General features: G+C 44.0%; 1 protein-coding gene across 20 annotated transcripts in view; it reads right to left on the minus strand.

The window, feature by feature from the left end:
• Ttll5 (tubulin tyrosine ligase like 5) overlaps positions 1-21,239 on the minus strand; it is a 252,368-nt gene that overhangs the window by 200,520 nt on the left and 30,609 nt on the right. For all 20 annotated transcript variants that reach the window (XM_052739243.1, XM_052739245.1, XM_052739246.1 and 17 more), the window contains 3 exons: positions 18,249-18,331; positions 10,937-11,006; positions 10,122-10,206 (listed from right to left, as the gene is read on the minus strand). In XM_052739243.1, coding sequence (XP_052595203.1) covers positions 10,122-10,206; positions 10,937-11,006; positions 18,249-18,331 — 238 coding nt within the window. The remainder of the gene's footprint in view (positions 1-10,121; positions 10,207-10,936; positions 11,007-18,248; positions 18,332-21,239) is intronic.

A 21,239-nucleotide genomic window follows, 5' to 3' on the forward strand; every position in this document is an offset into this window, starting at 1 on the left:
CGGCACAGCGCGGGACAAGGCCACAGCAGACAGGGCAGCAACTCCACGTCCGTGACTGCTGTTAAGAGGAGATCAAAGCATAAGAGGCATGCGCCTCTGCAGGCAGCAAGCAGGGAGGGAAAACTGTCCGGCGATGCTCAGTATCAAAAAGGCCTCAAGACAATAGTTCACACACTGCTAGTGCCATATCAGCCTGCTCTAAAGAGCTTTTCCCAAGACACATATCCAAGTGTGTGAAAAAACCTAGAAGGCCGCAAGTTTATTTTCCTAAGATTTACAAATCGTTTACATATGCTTATCCAGACTGTGAAGTCAACATGATTTTTACCACATTAAAGGTCAGGATTTAAGATTTTTCCTCTTCCCTATTTCTTCTCACCCACCCCACCATCTCCACTCCCTAATTCCCTGTACCAGAACTATACAAGAGCCAAAGAAAGAAAAGTAAGAGAAAAGAAAAAGAAAAAGAAAAAAAAAAAAAACCAAACCCAAGAAACTAAAATAAACAAACATGAGGCCAGGAAAAAGGATGTGGATAGCAAGAAAATTTTGACCAGGCATGTATGGCTAAAGAGTTTGACAAGCATTGTCCATGCTTGAGAAAGACCTCCAAATTCCCAGAAACCTTTAGGAGTTATCAATTGAACTCTTTGCCATCACTTGGTGGCAAGTGAACTTTTCCTTTGTATCCCAATCTTCATATAATGATTATCAGAGCCGGTGGAAGTCACTCTCTGAATTCTTAGGAAATGCAAAAGGACACAGGCAAGATCCAGAGACTGCCTGCCTCCAACAGACATTGGCTCATGGTGATATATCGCTTGTCATCATCTTCCTCGGCAAGTATTGACTGTGAGGGAGAGAAAGTTCTGGTCAGGGAAGGAGACGTCTCCTCTTGGCTAACTCTGCATACTTGACTCAACCTAGTCAACAAAAAAAGTCCAGCAGAAGCACAAAGTGACCTGGATCTGGGGGTCCATACATTTGTGCCCCTACACGCTTTTCAAAAGGGCTAGACTCCTACACATCATTTTTCTTCTCCCTTATCTTCCTTTCATTGGAACATATGGTTCTAAAACCCAGCAGGGACAACATTACAAATGTCACAGAGTGGGCTTCGACAGGGTCTAAGAAACAAGAGTCGACGGTGGAGTGAAGGGTGACAGCAAATGCCCCTGAGTCCCAAGTCCCTCAGTCCCAAGAACAATGGACGAAGAGCATGCAGAGGGAAGGGAGGGCTTAACCGGTTAGATCTTACAGCTCTCATGAGAACCTGTGTTAACAAGCCACATTCTTCTTCCTAGTGTCTAAATGAGAAGTCACACAACTCTCAGATCTGGTCTACTCGTCCAGTTGTGATTATCTGGTTTATCCTCCAAGATTTGGTTTGGGATGGTTTTTCTTTGTTTTTGCTTTTAACTTGAATGACTTGCCTAGTTAACTTCTTGCAGCTCCATGAGGAAGACAGCATATGGATGGAGAAGTAAGCCCTGGAGAAGTGCAGGAGGTTATCTAGGCAGAACAACAGCCCCAGGGGATCTAAATTTACAGACTGGAGAACATCTGCTACAAACGAGAAAACTGAGTAAATAAATAAATATGGTAAAGATAACGGGAGACAGCTTTTTTTGATGTTGTTGGAACAGGAGATAAAAATATGTAAAAGATAAAAAACTAGTTTATACTCTGAATTTTGAAGTGGAACTGTAAATGCTAATATAACCCCATTTTCTGATGCACAGATATAGAAATAAATGTGGATGAGCATATGAGAGACACATATATATATATACATGTTTCCTAGGTCTCTCTATTGCAATGAGATCATCTAGTAGTATCCAAACCTTCATGTCTCTCTCTCTCTCTCTCTCTCTCTCTCTCTCTCTCTCTCTCTCTCTCTCTCTCTCTCTCTCTGTCCCTCACTGTCTGTGTCTGTCTGTCTGTCTGTCTCTCTCTCTCTCTCTCTCGGTTTTCCGAGACAGGGTTTTTCTGTGTAGCCCTGGCTGTCCTGGGCTTGATCATGCTGGCCTTGAACTCACAGAGATGCACTTGCTTCTGCCTTCCAAGTGCTGGGATTAAAGGCATATGCCACTACTACCCAGCCAAACCTTCATTTCTAAATACTGTTCTCCATGACCAAGTAACCAGTGCTCCTTGGAGATGTGACTGATTCCAGGGCTGGGTCAGAATAAGATGGGCCTGAAATGTTTTATACTCAGAGAATTATAGAGACATGTCAAAAGGACACAAAAGCCAGCATAAAAGGGCTCCCACTGGCCAGACCTGGGACAGAGCATGAAAATAAAACAGTATAATAAAGGGACCCATTAAAATAGAAATCTTTCAGTATGCATTAGTATAAACAAATGAATATATAATCATAATTATAAGAAAAAAAACCTTTTCCTCAAAGTAAAATGCAAAACAATACAAATAAAAGGATGATGGAATTTGAAAGTCATCAACTGGCAGTCATTTCTATAATAATTCACTCAAGCAAGAAATATCAGTACGGGGCTGGAGAGATGGCTCAGAGGTTAAGAGCACTGGCTGCTCTTCCAGAGGTCCTGAGTTCAATTCCCAGCAACCACATGGTGGCTCACAACCATCTGTAATGAGATCTGGTGCCCTCTTCTGGCATATAGGCATACTGTATACACAATAAATAAATCTTGAAAAGAAAAATCAGTAGATATGAAAGAGAATGCTGAAAATGAGATAAGGAATGAGGTTTTATATGGTTTCAACTACCTCCTCATAAATTCTTGGTAATCACAGAGTAGAAGCAAAAGTCATTTTACAATGGAGGAATCTGGAAGGCACTACCTTAATCAAATGCTAAATCATTAGTATGTGCCATCAAATATACTGAAGTGGGAATTTACCATCACTTCTGTGGGATTCTGACCCCAAATGAGCAACCCAAGTTTAATCACGAGAAAATATAGACAAACCCAAATTGAAGGTCAAATTGCTAAATGACTGGCCTGTCATCTTCCAAACTCTGAGGTCAGGAAGTCACAGAAACACTGAGGAGTCTGAGAGACTCGACAACTGAACTACACCGCCATCCTGACTGGGCCCTTGGTTAAAGGAAGGTTAGGAGGACATTTGGCAGAGCTGAATGAGCTCTCTGGACAGGTAAAAGATGGCTCTTTATACTACTCAGGTAGCTTTCTCACAAGTCCAAACGGTTTCAAAATTCCAAGTCTTAAAGGAAATGAGTTCATCTCTTGTGAGCTTGACAGCAACAGCAGGCCTGGTCATTCCACCGTTTGGGACTCAGGAGTACTGCACGGCACAAGTGCCTTTAGAGAGGATCAGCTGCTTCCCCGCTCCAGCGTCCACCGGAGCAGCTTCCCTCTGGGAACACACCCTGAGCGGTTGCATTTTCTCCCTTCACACACTATCACACTGCGTCCTACTCAGGCCTGAACAGTTTCCCTCTTAACAAGCTAGAGGAAGCCATTGTTTACAAGGTAAATCTGGACCAAATCTGCAAACGTTCATCCTAACAAGGCCCAAAGTCACACAATAGTAAGTACTGAACCCCTCTGAAGGAGATCAAGATTTAAGAGCTGGGAACCTCCAATGGAGGCTCACAATATCTAAACACACTCAGGGCAAGCCCCATGCCCAGCACATGGCCAATAAAAAAAAAACTCAATGGCATTTTTGGCGATTTATTTTTGGTCTCTTATTACTTCGTTTGGACATTTTTTTGCCTTAATGTCCAACATTTTTCGCTTGTATGTTATGGCTTCCAATTTCCTGGGGTTTTTTTGTTTGTTTGTTTTTTCGAGACAGGGTTTCTCTGAGTAGCCCTGGCTGTCCTGGGACTCATCCTGTAGACCAAGCCGGCCTGAAACTCAGAGATCCACCTGCCTCTGCCTCCTAAGTGCTGGGACTAAAGGCATGTGCCACCACTGCCCAGCTCCAATTCTATGTTTTTATGGGCTTTGTTGGTGTGCATGTTTCTGGTGCTTTTTCTTTGTTATTGTGTTGTTTTTAATACTGGTCTGATTTTTTTTATTTGTTGTTTGTTTTCTGAAGAGAGAGAAAGAAGTGATAGAGCTGGATAGGTAGGGAGGTGGAGAGGACCTAGTAGGAGATGGCGGAGGGGAAATGGTGATCAGTATACATTGTACAAAAAACATTTATTTTCAATAAAAAAAATTAGTGGTATTCAAGAGAAAGAGAAAGGGGGTGGGGAGAGACTGTGTGTGTAAGGAAGCACAATGGGCCTCAAAATGGCTCATTCAGAAAATTAGTGCTATTCAAGAGAGAGAGAAGGGGGGAGAGTGTGTGTGTAAGAAGTACCCAGGCCTCAAGATGGCTCATTCAGAAAAGGCACTTGTCCACCAAGCCTGAAGATCTGAGTTAGATCTCTGGAACCCACATAAAAGAAGAGAAGCAATTCCCACAAGTTGTCCTCTGACTTCTGTATGTGCACTATGATGCATGTACAGACAGACAGACAGATAAAATGTAATTAAAAAATAATAAGACTTAAGAACACCCACACAACAGAATTTCACAGCCTTGACCTTTATGCCAAGAAAAGATAGGGATCTTACTTTCTTAGATAATCAATCTATAAACAAATATGGGTTATCTCTATTTTGAAAACAAAGTCTTAAAAGCTACACTTTCTCTTTTCTAACATTTCCCACTTGGAATCAATACTTGGAATGTTTCTCCCTTAGAATCATGATTTCTCTGAAATAGGAGTGTGTGACTGAAGAAAGGGCTTCAGTAGTTAGTAAGCACACACACAAGGCTTCCAATGACAGTTGGGTAGTTTCCCACTTTACAATGGGGTAAGATTAATATGCATTCTGAAGAAATCGCACTTTGAATTCTGAATGTTGGTCTTTTCCCACACCAGTAAAATGCACTGGTACTATCTAGTAATCCTGAGTAGTCCCGCAAGCTGTAGCCAGTCACCCAGACCATCAGGAGGGTAACATCTGATACCAACGGTAACCCATATTGCTAAGCTAATGTGTCTGGTAGGTCAGGTGTGTTAAATGCATTTTCAGGGGCTGAGGGGATTAAAGACTCGGCAATTAAGAGCATTGGCTGCTCTTTCAGATAACCTGGGTTCAAGTCTCAGCACCCACATGGCAGCTCACAACTACCTACAACCCCAGAATCTTTTCTTCTGGCCTCTTCCAGCACTGAACATATGTAGTGCACTTACACATAAAATAAAAATAATAAAATCTTTTTTAAATGCATTTCCAATTGACGCTATTTTCAACTTGAGGGACTAGAGTTAGACAGCTACCCTTGATAGGTAGACAGACAGGAAGACAGGCCATGACTAGGAACAAAGATAGCAAACGTCCAGCTTCTTCCTGATATTTCTGTCCAGACACAAAGGCCTTAATGCCCCTCCATCACTAGAGCCCAGCAGGCTGTGGACCAGTTTGATAAGTTTAAGGTCCTACAAGTTCAAGGCAAGATCAGGCAAGGTTTACCCCAAAATTATGGGCCTATCAGCCTTCCCCTCTTTGTGTTCAAACTGAGCAACCCTAAATTCAGGGATGAAGACCCCTAAAAGACCCTTAAAGCCCCCAGCCTTGCCGGTCCCCCTTGTGCTCTGCAGTCTTTCTCTGCATGTGCCTTGCTGGGTGCGTTGCCTCGCCCCTAATAAAAGTCTTTCTTTGCAGGCTGACTCTGTGGGCTGTCTGAGATTTCCGCGAGTGCTGCTGCTACGGGTTGTACTGGATATGTGAGGTGGTTGTTTTTTTCCCCTGCCTTTTAATTCTTTAACTGATGGGGGAGGGGGCCACATGACTATCAAGACCCCTAGATGGTAACAAACTGATTATGGCTATGTTGGAACGTAACTCTTAAATGGTAAATCAAGAAGCGTCTGTGGTGGGTACTTGTGGACATTACTGGAAAGTGCACCTAAGTTGTTTGTTTCAAAAGCTTTCCAATGTGGAAGCAAGCACAAAGTCCATGAGATCTCACATACTCTCCTCCCCTGTACAAAGTGTGTGGCCTAAGAACCTGACAGCATATATTCTTACGGTCGCAGTCATGGAGCCTAGATGTAGAAGAGTTAAGTACTCAATTTGGTAGATACATTTTTCTACATTCAGAAGAAATGCACCAAGAAAGGGGATTGTAATAGTGACACAGGAGTTATCTTTAGCAGATCTAGCTGTCCTGAGCAGAGAGGCCTGGGCAATGAGACTTCACCTTAGGCACCCTTGCCAGAAGCCACTGGGTTTCATCCTGGCCTGACCTAGAAAAATCTTACGGAAGAGAACAAGAGGCCCCAGAGTGCTCTGATCTACTGTCCACCAGCTGCGGCAGGGGAGCTGCCAAAAGCTGCAGTGACTGGGAGGGAGCGTCTGTGAGGGGATTACCAGCCTGATCCTGTCCTGGGAGCCAGAGATGACTCAAACAGCAAGGGCCTGCAGGCAGAGTGACAGTGAGGCTGGGAAGGGCTTCTCCCCGGGGCTGCTGTCTCTTCCCCCCCCAATTGGCTGCTGGGGCAGATTCTGGACAGTGTGCAGCCTGTGAGGTAATCTGAATTCCTTGGCAATCAGTAAGTACCTGAATTCTTTCAAAACCACAGGAATTCAGCACAGAAAAGGTAAATATCCCCCCCGGAGCCAGTGTTAATTAGCAAGCAAGGCTACTGAAGGAGGGCCTGGGGGTGGGGGAGGAAAGAAAGGCATTACAAAACGATGTGGGGTCCTCTCTGCGTCTCCACTGGGCAATACGGCTGGGAGGCGTGATGGCAGGGCTGCCTAAGGGCAGCACGGGAAGAGGCCTTCCAGTTTCCTCCCACTTCCACGACCTGGGCGGGCGGCGAGACCCTCAGAGCTCATCACGGACATTCATGAGCTGCTGCTACCTTTCTTTAAGTCACTGACAACACACATGGTTTTCAAGTCAATGTCGTTTTAATTAAAAAAAAAAATTCCTGTTTCAGTGCAAATTTGGCTGTTAGCTTTGTTTCGAAAAGGGCTGTCTCAAGTCATTTATATCCCAGATTGGATCCTTCTAGAGTTTTAAAATCCAGAACAAAGCCTTTTTGGATTCTACTTCTGACATAAAAATGTATCTCCACCATTTTGGTGAGAACAACACCCCTCTCTCTAGAAACTCGATGTCTCCTTGTTTCTAGCTCAAAACGGCAACTTACATAGAAATTCTACAGCAGAAGCCTGCACGGGGACTCTACAGCGTCAACCACAGCAGAAGTGCCACTACCCAGCTGACTCAAGTGCCGGGTGGCCGCCTCGCTCTCGTAGCTCCTCAACATTCTACCGACATCTAGAACCAGCAAGAAGGAACTGGAAAGAAGGCCCGGTGGTTAACAGCACTTGTCCCTTCTGCAAAAGGTCTGGGTTCAGTTCCCAGCACCCACATGACAGCTTAAACCATCTCTAAGTTCAAGAGGATCCAATATCCTCCTCTACCTCTGCATGCACTGAACTTACATATACACAGGCAAAGACTCCTACACATAAAATGAACAGTGAGAGGTCTGCTTTGTGTGACTAAAACAAAGACAAATGAAAACATTAACCTATAATGAAACGAAGGTCTTTTCCTTTACAAGGTTTAAAAGGGAAAGGAATTTACACAAAATAACCTATTTCACAACGCAGTGACCTTTATAAAGTCGGTCTCCTAGCATTAATTTGAAGCTCCCAACAAAAATGACAGGGTATAAAAGCCTAAAGAAGGAAACTAATTATTTTTGCCTCCAGGTCTGTCTCTTTAGGAAAGATTATGGTTTTCCTTCTCGTCTCAAAGTCAAGCAACCTGATGATCTCATCCCAAACTGATTACCTTTAGTTGTGGCTACACAAAGCACACGTGACCCCAGATGAGCAGCAGGAGCTGCAGGTGCGGAGGAGCTGCAGACAGATGCGGACTGTAATGACACAGCTGAGCGCACTCTGAGACAGACAGAAGGGCGAGGGAATGCCAAGACAAACAGTGACTGCGCGGACGCACTGAAGAACCCGCACAGAACAGTGTGACTCGTATGTCTGCGCAAACAGCCCGAGATAATGCATGAATACGCCTATGATAAGGATTTCATATCCACCCAGGTTTCAGGTAAACCCACCAAAGACCTGAAAAGTTTTCTTTTCCCCTTTTTTTTGGCTTGATGGTATGAGTATTTAAAAAGCTATTTTGCTAACAGTGAGGAAAAGCATCCATTGGCCATATAAATGTGTGTATGTATGCACATGTACATGCCAGTTCCTACTGGAAACAAGGCAAGTGTCACTAATTCAGTAGCTCTGACATATAACATAGCAGGTAGCCAGAGTTATTTACACATCTGCAGCAAACTGTAATAAATGCTAGTATTGCTCTCATTTTATGCTCTGAACCATAAAGATGCAAAGACTGTAAAATTTTACTCGTAGTGACAGCTACAAATATTGTACGTGAAACATCTTAGGATATGATACAAAATATATTGGTATGACACCCTTGAGAAACAGTGTGCATAAATACCCTCTCTCTTCCAGAAGACCAAGCAGAACCAAGGACACGAGTTGGGGTGAGGAGGCATGGAGGAAGATAATGAAGAGGCCCATTACATGAGAGAGGGGAGTCTTAGAGGCTCAGTTACACCACCACACTCCACTGCACCCTGTGCCCCAGAAGAAGCAGGAGTATTTTACCTTCTCTCTGTTCTAGACGATTGGAAACTAGGCTTTGATATTTATATTGGTCTTCTTTCTATGTATACTTCAAAGTACAGGAGCTCACATCCATAAATACTATAGAAAATGTCTTCCTTATGACAACCCAATTAGAGCTAATAGTTCATGTGCAAGGCCTTTATTCAACTGGGAAACACTTTATTTTTCTCCTTCTCAGTTTTCAAGGGACAAGAGGGCAGGACGATGGAGTATTAGTAGCCTCCAGTGTTCCCAAGGCTCCAACTCATAAATCTTAGTTAAGAATATGACAGAACTTATAAAAGCTGCCATTGCCACCTAGAGGTGAAGGGAAGACATGGCTCAGCCAGCAAGGGGCTTTGGTTAGTCCCCTTACTCCAAAATAAATTGGAAATAGAAAACTCAGTTGTCACAGTACAGTTCAGCCTGTCTAAAGGATAAACAGGTACTGAAGAAGTTCTGGGAGGACAAGGATTCATCTGTTTTCTTCATAAACACAAATAGTTATCCTTATTTTATTCGTGTAGTCTCCATTTTCAAAATAAATTTTCTAAAATCAGAAAAATGCATAGACTGACTTTCCAGTTTCTTATGTCTGCTCACAGATGCAAAGCTCCCTCTAGACTGCTACGTATTATCCCATCAAGGCCATGACACAGGAGAACTGCAGAGCAAAGTAGGTGATTTAAAATAAAAGTAAGGGAAAGGAACACATAGCAAAGTTACATCGTTTTTGAAATAGCTTACAGGATTTACAGAAACTGTTACCTGTAAGTCTTTGTGGGCATGGGAGACAAAACTCCAAATTATTATAAATTTAGGATTGAATTCTGTTGACAGGCACTACCTTAAAACCTACTAAGCACCCAAGAGAACTGTATTCACAACCACGGCAAAGTATATAACTTGTATACTAAGGGGTGAAAGCCGTGAATACCTCATGACATGAGGAAACACGACTATTCGATGAGCTCTAATCCCCTACCCACTACCCCATTAGGAAAGCTCAGAAAAGTCACCGCCACGCCCGCTTATGCAAAGCTGTGTCTTCTGCTGCAAATGGGCAGCAGGTATTGCTGTTGGGAGGATTAACATAAGGACCTGCTGTATGACAAGGAAATGAAATGTGGCTTTTATTTTTCCCTTCGAGATCTACTCTGAAAAACATTACAATTTCTCTTAATAGAGCCCTCATAACAACCCTCATTGCATGAATTACGCTGTGGCTTCTACACCTGAGGAACCAGGTGTGTGGTTCCACACACTTTGTGTGGACCTGCAAGTGAAGCTGGAGCACCAAGACTGCTTCCTGACATCTGAAGCCCATCTGGGCACACTCCATCTCCCTGAGTTGAACCTCACAGAAAGCAGCAGCCTGGTCTCAGAAACCTTTGGGACGGACCCACTCTAATATACCCAGCCAATCCTCCACCTGAGAACACCTCTTACCTAGCCAATCCTTCCTCATAGAGATAGATGACAAGGGGATCATAGGAAGTCACGAGCACATAGAGGCGCACGTCAAACTTGAAATCTAGGAGGAAAGAAAGTTGGGCGTCACAAGAAAAATGAAGTGCATCTATTTTTTGTTGCGATGAACAGGACAACACAACCAAGAGCTGTGGAAAGATGACAATCCTCTTCACACAAAGCACACATATACACATCTTGCATTTTGAGACTAAAGAATTGTTCACACCATGCTATGCAGTATAGTTGCTAAATACACACAGTACAATGTCAGAACATGGTCCAAGAATGAATTCATGTGAGGAGATTTCTGAGTGCTTGTGAGAAAACGCCAAGACACCAAGGCAAGGGTCTTGTAACCTCAGTTTCTTCAAAAGCACAAAAATATTCTTAGATTATGCCTCCCAGGTGTAGCTGAGAGTAGTGAATTTACTTCAGATTATTCACTATAACTGGTTAGTTATTTGTTTATATGGCTTTATGGAAAAACATTTTTTGCCATGTGTGGCTTGTCCTCCACAGACACCACAGGTGTGTATGAGAGTGTGTGTGTGTGTGTGTGTGTGTGTGTGTGTGTGTGTATACATGCACGCGTGCTCATGTGTGAGCAGCATCTCTCCTGTATCACCTAATTTCAGCTTCAAAAGGATGGTAAAGAACCATCCTCATCTCTGGAACCATGGGTAGCAAAAATGTCAAACTACCTTTAAAAGATTTACTAGAGAGGACTATGAAAATGTTACAAAGTTGAGCAAGATCCAGCCCAATCTAGTCAAGAGTCAATCACAACTCACCATCTATGAGCAGGGGATTGTTAATGTAACGCGAGACCAAGATGTTCTCTTCCAGGGAGATCTGGTTTGGCTGTTGGGTAAACAGAAAGGAATGAAAAGAGAGAAATCCTAAGATGTACAGTGAGGGGGCAAAGTTCTTAACCTTTTAAGAAGTGATACTGTGGAAACCCATAATAGTCAACTGGCCATATGACATGCCATGTGGGTACCCAATCACAATGGGGAAAAATAAATTTACATAGCACCTCTCATAACAAATGCAGCTAAACAGCTTTAAAGATTTATATGCGTGGCATAAAATAGTTATTTGCCAAGAAAATAAGAGCTACTTAAAAATAAAAAGCTGCTTCTTTTCAACTATAAAGACGAACGGAAGTTTTAAAACACTACACTGTTCCCAATGCACCTCTCACTAAGCTGTTCTGGAAAGGCCAAGACGCACAATGCAGCCCAGGATTCCCAGTAAGATGGAGTGGATGTGTGATGCACTTAAGTCACTTGCTAAGCAACTGTGTGTAAAGGCTGAAGGAGATCGTTTACAGATCTCGCCAACAGGTAAAACTGTTTATATAAGAAATAGTGGGTACTGCGGCCCATGTGTAAAGCACTGAGTACTCAGCAATGAAGAAAACAGATACAACTGTACCCTCACACAACTTCAGATTCGGCAGCTCCTCTCCCCTAAAGGGTTTACTGTTTTGGGTTAGAACAGCAAGATGTAGACTGTAAAAGGACACAGAGCAGCAGCTCCACAAATATAAGATGTCACGCTGATAAGGGGCCAGTCTGCAGGGCTGTGAAGGAAAGGCCAGCCCTGGCCAGCAGAAGAGCAGACACAGGAGGAATCAGGGAAAGCCGAGGGCATGTGCTGGGGAGAAAAGGAGAAAGGAGGCCACTGTCATCTGCAAAGTCCAGCAGAAAGGAGGGAGGCAGATTCACGGGCCTGAAAGCTCGAACTGGGAAATGGCTGACGGGTGGGGAGGACAGTAGGGAGGGAACCTGTTGGCACAGGGATTTGAACTGGCAAGGGGAGTTGAGATTTCATATGGTGGGAAGCAGGAAGTTACTGCAGACTCCACATGGAGGAAGCAGTGAGATGAATACGTCTCAAACAGAACAACTGCATGCGTTGTTAGATTAAGACAGAAAGATCAGCTGCAAGTCAGTCCAGATGGGCAAAGGGGCTTCAAACTATAAACGGCAACAATAGCAATTATGAGATTAACTACAGTAGCTGCTTGGAAATAACTAGCAACATTTGCAGAAATAATTACAATTTAATAGAAGTACTGAGCATTTACCATGTGCCAAGAGCTGTTCTTAGCATGTCCAGGAGCGGGTGTACTCTACAGATGAAGGACAACAGTGGGACCTGCTGTCACAGAGCTGTATGCACTGTGGTGTAAGCACTGGTGCAGCACCGTAGCCTGGGCAGGGTCTCGGGAGCTTCACTTTCAAGCTCTGCTCATAGTGCTCCCCAAATCCTGGCACAAAATAACTGTCCCCAAATCCAAAAGTCTGTAACAAGGCACTTCCTAGCCCAACTACTACTGCTGTTATCTCAAAGGCAGACTACAGCTTTTACAATTCAACTCTATGTATCAAATGAACACAATGACATCAGTATTCATTCATCCCCAATGAACTCAATCGCCCATCCCATTTCCTGATGCCCTTACACTTCGCGATCAGTCTATCACAAGTACCTATCTCCATTTCCAAGTCAGTGAGTGAGTAAGAATGCATGTAATCACTAGAAAAGCAATGAAGCTGCAGGCTGGGTTGCAGACTGACGTTAATCAATCACAGTCATGCAGCAGCTATAGGCTACAACTGAGCCACCCCTGGAGGCTACATCTGAGAAACGCCTACGGATTACAGCAGGTACACGACTGGTACCCACCTGTCCTCTGTCCCAGAGAACACACTGGTGGTGACAGCTCTCCACGCCGTGACATACCTAGTGCCCATGCCTACTTCCTCTCTTCCACCGCACTATGCACAACATCACCTCTTCTGTTGAGACACTTAGTGCCTGCTCAGCTCTCTTTCCTCTCATTCCCATCTGCCTAAGGAAAATGAAAAGCTCACAGACGAAAGGGCTATTTGAAAATGGTTCCTTTGCCTAGTACTATCCCTTAAAGCCCAAGTAATAAAAGTTTTTGACATCCTTAAGTGTATTTCCTACTCACTAATCCTCACTTAACTAATTTAAAAGTATTTCCATTTCAAGGTAGAATTTCCTCCCAAAGTAAAAAGCAGGCTAATACAGGAATCAGATTTGCTGTGGAAATTGGAAATACATCTATTTTCCTAACTGAATCTTAAGACTCAAGCTTGGGGTACTTGTTAATTTATTGCAGAGTAGAAAAGCATGGTGGTTAAGAAGATGCTCTGGAGCCAGCGGGACCTCAGCTACAACCCTGACTCGACCACTTACTAAGAAAACAGTAACTGTGACATGGGCTTCTCAGACAGAGTAATCTTATCAGGAGGGTCTATTTGGAAGGCGGATGGAAAGCGCCGGTTAAATGCTCAAGAGATATCAGCTGGTGCTAGGAGCAGTGGCGCACACCTTTAGTCCCAGCCCTCAAAGGGAAGAGGCAGGGGGATCTCTGTGAATTCTGGGCCAGTCTGAGCCTACATAGTGAGTTCCAGGTCAGCCAGGGCTACTAGTGAAATCCTCTCAAAAATATGTCTCAAAAAAGAAATATCGGGCTGGAGAGATGGTTCAGCGGTTAAGAGCACTGGCTGTTCTTCCAGAGGTCCTGAGTTCAATTCCCAGCAACCACGTGGTGGCTCACAACCATCTGTAATGAGATCTGGTGCCCTCTTCTGGAATGCAGGGATACACTCAAACAGAACACTGTATGCATAATAAATAAATAAATAAATAAATAAATAAATAAATAAATAAATAAATCTTTAAAAAAAAAGAAAGAACTATCAGTTGCTGTTAGTATTACTGCAAACTCAACAGTTATCTGTGTGGTTCTGACCACCAAATTCCACAACTCGACAATAGTCATCTCCACATGCCAGAACATGCCACATGCCAGAGCAATACAGCGAAGACACCGAAGAACTAGAAGATATAAAATAATTAGAATTTCGCCAAAGCTTTTAAGGAATGATAATATCCGGCACACAGCCAGCACTTCCTAAATAATTGTCAAACAATAAGAAGCACACAGAACATAAGATAATACATGCAAAGATAAAAAAAAACCAGGGGAAGATGGGATTATCCACACAGGGAGGACGGGGTGAGGAGTATGACCTAAGTCTTTGGGTACTTCGCAATCTCAGGATGTCTATTAATAGAACCACGGATAATGGATGACACAGGATGACTGAATTAGACCTCAGCAGTGAAATTCCTACCTTAATCAGAAAACACCAGGTCTTCCCCCACCTCAATTTCAATATCCTAAGTTGGGGAAGTATGGCATTTGGGCAGGTTACTGAAGAAGCTGGAGTAAACAGCTCTGTTCCTTTGCGCTGCATTTCTAGATAAGAGCACATCACTAAGAGCCCTGTCAGCCAAGCCCCTAAGATGTTTCCCCGGGCAGGAGTTCACAAAGCTCCCTTCGGCGCTGCACAAAAGGCACCCTTTCTCTTTCCTTTTTCCTGCTCTCTTTACGGTAAAAAGTTGCTTTTGTGGCTGTTTTCCAGTAGGTTATGACAACTACAGAGAGGTTTTACTAAGGTCTTCTCACGCTGGTGGGCAGTGAGGGACTGACCCCACCATCCATCTCTGGTGCCCTGCAGCGCCCTCCCCCACTCCTGAGTTCTGCACGACCCTTTCCCTCAGTGTTCCTTCTCCCTCCCGCCGTAGAAAAGCAGGCAGCAGCGGCCTTGGAAAGAGTTACTTCATCCATTGGCTAATGGGTCACATATTCCAGGGAAAGGGTCCAGGTATGGAAAGAAGGGGCAGTGAAGGAGCAAGGAAGATTAACGGTGCAGTTTGTAGGTCTGGGTAGAAGGTGATAAAATTCCAGTTTCGGGGTGAAATGGGAATACGCTCCCACTGGACCTGCATGTTACCAGCTCTCCTGTGCACGCTGGCATCTGCCCAGACTTCTGTCTGGCACCTCCACTAAATACCTAAAAGAATCCGTTTCGTTCCAAAGCTTCACCAGTGTGTGTGTGTGGGGGGGGGGGGGGGGGGAGCTGGCAAAGGTCTAGCCAAGCACTTTGATCTATGCAGGGGGTCTCAAGGGACTGAGCCCGTGGAGAGGTGGGAGGGAGAAAGCGGCTCTTACATAGGCTGCCAACCGCGCATTCCCTAAAGACGCGTCATTCCCTTTATGAGCCTCGGCCTCAGTGAAGGGTTGGAGCAAGAGGTTCCCAGCTCCATTAAGGAAAGTTTAGCTTTTCTATTCTTTATGATGTTAGCTTTAAAAGAACAAATCACTAGGGCAAAAGATCATTCCAAAAGAAAAAAGCCTCAGATGAGCTGGGAATAGATCCTATTCTCTGTGACTCGTGTCTAAGAAAATAAAAAGCAAACTTGAACCGTAGCTGACTCTCAAGAGCAATTCCATTTGGCAGCGAAAACCCAAACCCAAACTAGCGCCGTCCTTGCAATTCAAACAACACTGCGCTCCTGGCACACAGCTGAAGGCAAGACTGTCTGATAGGAGCCTTATGCCAAGGTCACAGAGACAAGAGAGAGCCACGGCATGCCACCATGCTTTATGTCACCCAGGGCCGAGGGGCTCCAGGTACCAGGCAGGACCTGTGGCTGGGGCCTGATGCTGTAGTAGCTGCTCTGCCAGAACTCGAGTCTGTCTATCACTTCTCCAGCAAGAACAGTCCGGCCATAACTGTTCACTGGACATGGATCCAGACTGATCCTGAGGACTTTCCAAATGAAAGACTTTACAAAGTTCCTTTCTTGCACACATAGATAATAGCTCAATGTGAAAATAATAACTGGGAAATTTAAGATGGAGTACTGACCACACACACACACACACACACACACACACACACACACACACACACACGACGTTTTCTACCCCAACCTTTCCTTCCAGAGATCACTGGAAAGAAAGAAAGGATATTTTCAAAGGAATGAAATAATAACAAAGACTAGAAAAAAAGCAAAAGGAGCATGAATAGATCAAACATCTAAGTAAATCTTCAAAGACAGGGAGCAGATAAGATCAAGGGAAAAACAAAAACAGAGCAGAGCAGTGTGAGCCCCAGCCCCAAATACCAGGTAATGAAGATTCCCAGAGGCCCCTGCAAAGGTACAGGCTGGCAGTCAGCATGAACAAGAGTAGGGTGGGCCAAGGAACAAGAATGGGACAGTGAGGCCGCGGGAGTTCTCCAACACCCCAAGCGGTAGCATAGACATCAGAAGATCAAATCTAAGGTGGTGCTTAAAGGCCTTTTATACAGGTGCAGGGTTCTCACGGAGGAGAAAAGGGCCTGAAGCCGCTCTATCCCCAACAGGCATTAAAAAGAGAAAAAAAAGTAACTTTGCCCAAGATGGAACTCACCATAAGCTTCTCCCCACAGGAGAGCCCTCCCTGTCTCGGAAGGTAGAAGACACACTCTTCACCCAAACCTACCTATGGAAGCCAATGGTCAGCATGCTTCACCCTTACCAGGAGAGGTATGGGGGGGGGGGTACAACATTACATCATAGGGAAGCTCACAGCCTCCAGTTTCACTTATAAAATAGCTAATATCTAAGGATTCTCAAACTTGAGAAAAATCCTCCATCAGAAAGAAAGACAATCCCAATAAAAAGGCAAGAACAGAAGAGTGTTTCAATAACATTTTAGTGGTATCCTTGCAAATGTGGGTATCTCATGTACAATGATAAATAGGAGTACAGATGAAAATCAGAAAATAAGCATCCCTGGAAATTCAGTATATAGCCAATGGAGGAAAAGACCCAGGGCTCTTTAAACAGGGGACAACAAATGGAGACAGAGGCCTAGGAGACGACTTAGTGGGTAAGGCTTGCTGTACAAGCAAAGGACAGGAGCTCAGATCCTCAGGAGCCATGGGAACGCCCAGTGAGTGCAGCAGAAGCAGAGACAGAGCCATGAACACTAACAATGAGCCCTGACAAACGCTGAGCCTGACGGAAAGACCACTTCCGGGAATACAGTGAAAGAGCAATCCAAGATGCTAGATACCAATCTTGGGCCTCCACACATGCTCCCATGGAAAAAAACATACAAATATGCACACACCATACAAATATCCACATGAGAAAAAGAAGGAAAATAGGAAAAGAGACAAAGAAGGATACTTTTACCCAAAGTAAATGAAAAATAGATAGCACCCACCAAATGTCCAGAAGGAAAAGAAATAAATAAATCAATCAGTTTGGATTTAAATGCTGGTTAAATTTGAGAATCCTAATCCTACAGTCTATTTCTACTGAGCTTAAGTTTTCAATGAACTTATAAAGGAGGAGAAATCACAGTTATTAAAAAGAATTGTAAATGTTATACAACTCATAAAATCTAAAACCAATTAAACTTAAGAGATGGACTACAGAAGGACAGGTAGGAGTGATATGGGTGTAATAAATGTAAATCAGGGGAATTACCAAATATAGTAAGAATCTGAGGAAAGAAGAAATATAAAATCAACTGTGTTATGGGAAGTCCAGCAAGTGAGACTGGAGTTGGCATTTTATTTTACTTACTTGTTTGTGTTGTTGTTGTTGTTGTTGTTGTTGTTATTATTATTATTATTATTATTATTATGGCACTGAGGATTGACCTCAGAGCCTCGTATTATTATTATTATATTATGATGATGATGATGATGATGATGATGATGATGATGATGATGATGGTGGCACTGAGGATTGACCCCAGAGCCTCGTGCATGCTAGACAGGGCCTCTTACCACTCAGCCATGCCCCCGTCCTGTATTAATTGTTCAAACAACATTTAATGAGGAATTTGCCAAGGATCAAGCTATTGGCGGCCTCTGAAGGAAAGGAAAATAAAAGAGAAGAGCAGGAGAAGGAAGAGAAGGAGAGAGAGAGGCAGCAATGACCCACTGATGGACAGCTGGATGCTCAGGAGCTGACGGGACAGCATGCTGAGAGAAGACACCTCTTTTGTGCTACTACAAAAGGCTGCCTGCCTTCCCCCCAAAACACATCTAGCAAGTGGCATTTTGGCCATGGACTACGTGTGTCCCAGCAAGGAAGGAGGCTCCCAGCAGAGTGAAGAGCAGCCAGTGCACACCCAGCTTCCACTCACTTCTGACCTCAGTGCAGAAGGAAATACCGCTCACCTAAGTGCCAGGCCGGCCCTCTCTGCATACTTACATTGTTGATCAAGTAGACGCCCCGCCCCCTAGAAGAGGCCACTGGTTTTACTATCCAAGGTCCCCGGTCCTTTGAATATGAATCTGCTCAAAATATTGGGAGATAAAAAGGGAAGAGAAAAACAAAGAGAAGAAGGCGCATGAGTTTATTATCTTCAACTGCAACAATAGTAATCTCTTAGGTACCCAAAGAACCTTCCAGATCTCCAGCTGGGAGCAACAACTCATCGTCTATGTTTTCAGAGAAACCTTAAAAAGGGAAATAGGGCAGGAAGAAACGGAAAAAGAGGGAAGGGGAAGAGGATAGCAAATTACTCACATAGTCTATCTTCTGCTATTTCCTCTTCCTTACATAAGGACGGAAACAAGGTCAAATCTGAATGTTAGTCAGTTACCAAAAACGACCTTCGGGAAACTGAAAATCTCATTTTCATTAACTGAAAGACTGCCAGGAGATAGAGACAACTGAGTTTTTTACTTTATCTCCAAATACAGTTACTTCCTGTGAATAAGTCTTCACATCTCATAAACCAGGCAGAGTGTTAGGGCAAGGAAGCATCATGATTTACAAGTACAAAGGGTCTGCCTGGTATCCAGCTTCAGTTCTTTGGGCCGTAAGAAGAGACAGCAGAAAGCTGGCACTGAGACTCCCCAGGACTCCTGCATGGTCTAGGGAGAAGCCAAGGGCTCTGCCTTCCACTTGGGGAATGTCCTAGGGTGGGGGTGGTGTACTGCTGAGGGAAACCCCAGGAAAGAGAGAGCTGGTGGCAATCTCCACTCTACGGCAGTCCTTTCTTCTTCTGATGAAGCCCCACACCCACTGTCTGGAAGAAAGGAAAGGGAAAGGAAGGGCTGAAAACTCAGGTACTGGTGTCTTGCTATTTTTCTGCTCTGAAAGAGAGTGCGGTGTGTGAAGAAATAAAATCAAGTGAGTGAAAGTGTTTCTGGGCCTCTCAAACGCCCAGCTGTTTTACATCAGAATAACATCATTTTATCCAGAACACAAAAGCATAAACCCAATAAAGTTCCCTCAAGTTTATGGTCTCTGGTTTGAGTTATTAAAAGGCCAAGTGCTGCCATCCGAGTGTGTTAATCCCACCTCTGCTCTTCCCACGTAGACACAAACGTCCCCTAACTCTGAGCAGGGTCCCACCCAGGCAGACCTCGGGACTCCAGCAACCAAGTGCCTGGCCCCAGCAACAGCCCCAGGGCACCATATCTTCCCAGACCACTCACCAGCCTCCTCTTCCCTCTCCCCTCGGCAGGAGCCAAAGCCCTTTTTATGCTCCAAACAGGAACTTGACTTTGTCAGTACCACAACCCACTTTACCTGAAGAGACTAGGGGAGGGACCTGGGCACCTTTGTCCACCCTTCCCCATCTTGCCTTTTCCCTGGATGGAATTTAACAGAATTCGCAGGCAAAGGAAAAAAGTACCATGCAGAATCTAAAGTATCCAGATATAAATAGGTTTAGAATTGTATCTTCTACCTCTGTTCGTAAGTGTGCAGAACATATACAGGGGCTGGAAACATGGTTCAGCAGCTAGGAGCACTTGCTGCTCCTCCAGAGCATCTGTCTAGTTCCCAGCACCCATGTTGGGTGGCTCACAACCTCTTGGAACTCCAACGCCAGGAACTCTTCTTCTGGCCTCCTCAGATGCCTGCATACACTTGACATTCACACACACACACACACACACACACACACACACACACACACACAGTAGGATTTTTAAAGATTTACTTTTAAATTCTGTGTGTGTGTGTGTGTAAAGTTATCCCATGCTATGCTATAAAAGCAAGAGATTAATTAAATCTACTCTATCATATCTACATGAGGGGCTGCAAACTATGAAAATCTGGACCATATGCAATTTTGGTTTTATAGGAAATGCAAACTTTGTTGTAAGAGTTCAACTCTATTGCTGCAGCTTGAAAACACATAATCCTCAAAGGACAGTGGCCATGTTCCCACAGAACCTCATTTATACACTGAATTTTTCATGCCATTTCCATATGCCACGAAGCTACAGTCATCTGGACATTAACCATTTGAAGATGTAAAAAGCATCCTTAACTCACAGGGATGGCTGCAAACAGGCAGAGGACGGAATAACTCAAAGGCTGCATTTGCAGGCACCTGATCTACACGAGAGAACCTTCAACAAGCGTACACAATGAGAATATCATTAATTGACTGATGTTGAACGATCCACGGAAGGAAAAAAGGCACAAGGCAATAGCTACTGCATGCTTCCCTCCCTACCCAGACACACTCCAGCTGATGGACATCTCTAGACATTCGAGAACGTCTCCAGAAAGACATGCACAAACTAGCAGCAAGCACCAGTGAGCCCCAGGGAGACAGCTGAGAGACCTATGAACCAAAAGAGGCTTCTTGCTCTTGCGGCTGGAGACATGGCTCAGTGCTTAAGAGTACTGATAACTCTTCCAGAGGACCCGGGTTCCATTCCCAGCACCCACACGACAGCTCACAACTGTCTGGGATCTGATACCCTTTCACAAGCACACACACAGGCAAAACACCAATGCACATAAAAATAAATTAAAAAAAAAAAAAGAGGCTTCTTCCCTGGTTACTGTTTTATATAGTTTTACACCATGGAAATATATTACACTTTCGGGGTTGGGGATTTAGCTCAGTGGTAGAGCGCTTGCCTAGAAAGCGCAAGCCCTGGGTTCGGTCCTCAGCTCAAAAAAAAAAAAAAAAAGAATATATTACTCTTTCGAAAAACGTAATTTATATCATATCAAAATAGTGCTATAGAAGAAAAGTTTATAGTTACATCTGAGAAAAAATGAAATCTAAATAAAATGAGGCCACTAAAGACAAAGTATCTTTGTCTTTAGGTTTCTGAGGAAGCCATGAGACAGAGCACGTTGTGCTTTGAATACGACATGTCCCCACATAGGCTCAGTTCAAACACTTGGTCCCCGGCCAGTGGCACTGTTTGGAAAAGTTATGGAAAC

The sequence above is a fragment of the Peromyscus californicus genome, unplaced genomic scaffold, assembly GCF_007827085.1.
Source record: "Peromyscus californicus insignis strain IS unplaced genomic scaffold, ASM782708v3 Scaffold_15__1_contigs__length_86483966, whole genome shotgun sequence".
In the NCBI taxonomy this organism is placed as follows: domain Eukaryota; kingdom Metazoa; phylum Chordata; class Mammalia; order Rodentia; family Cricetidae; genus Peromyscus; species Peromyscus californicus.